Source organism: Octodon degus, unplaced genomic scaffold (assembly GCF_000260255.1).
Source record: "Octodon degus isolate 3935 unplaced genomic scaffold, OctDeg1.0 scaffold00024, whole genome shotgun sequence".
NCBI lineage: Eukaryota > Metazoa > Chordata > Mammalia > Rodentia > Octodontidae > Octodon > Octodon degus.
The window spans coordinates 18,446,069-18,447,514 of NW_004524600.1; the positions used below are offsets into that span (position 1 = coordinate 18,446,069).

At 39.9% G+C, this 1,446-nt stretch overlaps 1 protein-coding gene across 1 annotated transcript in view; it reads left to right on the forward strand.

The window, feature by feature from the left end:
- Positions 1-1,446, forward strand: part of Utrn (utrophin) — a 522,813-nt gene that overhangs the window by 150,026 nt on the left and 371,341 nt on the right. The window contains exon 18 of the mRNA XM_023712207.1: positions 940-1,027. Within this exon, the coding sequence (XP_023567975.1) occupies positions 940-1,027 (88 nt within the window). The remainder of the gene's footprint in view (positions 1-939; positions 1,028-1,446) is intronic.

The window sequence follows — 1,446 nt, forward strand, 5'->3', positions numbered from 1 at the left end:
CCCAGTGCTGGGATTACAGGCGCGCACCAGCACGCCTGGCTCAGCGCACCCAAGGGTGGAGCCGACATGGCATGTGATACCAGAGATCAAACCCTGGTCCCTGCACTTGCCTAAACAGGTGCTTAGTCTGCTGAGCTATCTCGCTGGCCCTTAGAGATGTTTTGAAGCATATGGGAGGATGCATGTAGGCTAATTGCACACAGTACGCCACTTACATAAGGGACTTGAGCACCCTTAGAGTTTAGTATCCAGAGGGGCTTCCACAGCCAGTACCCCACAGTTATCGAGGAACAATCATTTGAGAATGTAGAGCCAGTCCTCATGAAGAGAACAAAGTGCTACGGCTAGGGTCCTAGGCTTATTGTTATTACTTAAAATTTTGTAAGCAATGTGATTGTGGTTGAAGTTTGCATTAGACTCTTAGACTTACAAGAATGCCAACAAATAATACTAAAGCTCAGAGTGTTTCTCTCTTTTTCTTGCTGATTCGTCTTCCTGCAGTGATGTCTGTCATGGCACAGTCAGTTCTTTTGACAGAAATCGTTATTTTTGTGATGTGGAATGTTCCAAATACATTTGTGAATCGAAAGCACCAATTTTAATATTTTCCTCTTGGTTGAAGCTCATAGTGAACTACTATTTTATCTTACTTTTTTTGTAAGAGAAATGAAAGTTTTGTAGTTGTTAGCAGCATTGGTGTTTGGAAATTATCTTTTCAAGCTTAGTTCATGCCTGTAGTGCTGGTGGACAGCCTGGGTTTGCAGGTCTTTTTTATTGTCATATTCTCTTAGGTAACCTTTCCCAGAAGTACCTGTAGAAGTTCAAGAGGAGTTAGTGCTATTTTAAATGTTTATGTTTTAAACATTTAAAATAGCACTAACATTACGTGGAGAAGAAGAATTGGAAAACTTCATTCTTATACTGGGACTTTATTTTCAGGAATTTGAAAAAGAACGAACTGAAAAAAGCCCCCGACTGGATGAATTAAAGCAAACCGGACAAATCCTTTTGGAGCAAATGGGAAAAGGTGAGCACTTTATTATTATTATTGTTATTATTATTATTGTTGTTGTTGTTTTCGGATTCCTTTAAATGGTGACCTTAAGTAGTAGTTGTGGTTGGATGGAGTAGGCAATTATTGGAACTCTCTAACCCTCTTTTGCTATAAAGCTGGTTTTCAACACTATTTAAGGCAGCAGACTCTTCAAAAATAAAATCTCACACTGGAGCTGATTATTAAAAATAGCTAAGTCTTTTCTCCTTTGAAGGGAGTAAGCAATCAGAAAACCTGAAATCTCACTGGGACGGTTACCCTGCCGTGGTCAGGAGGGCTGTAAATACATCTTTGGGCTTGTGTATCAGGGTTTTTGTCCTACAGGGAGAGGACAACAAAGGAAAACTGGACTTTGGTAACACTTGGGAAAGGAAGTTACTTTAAGGTAAATT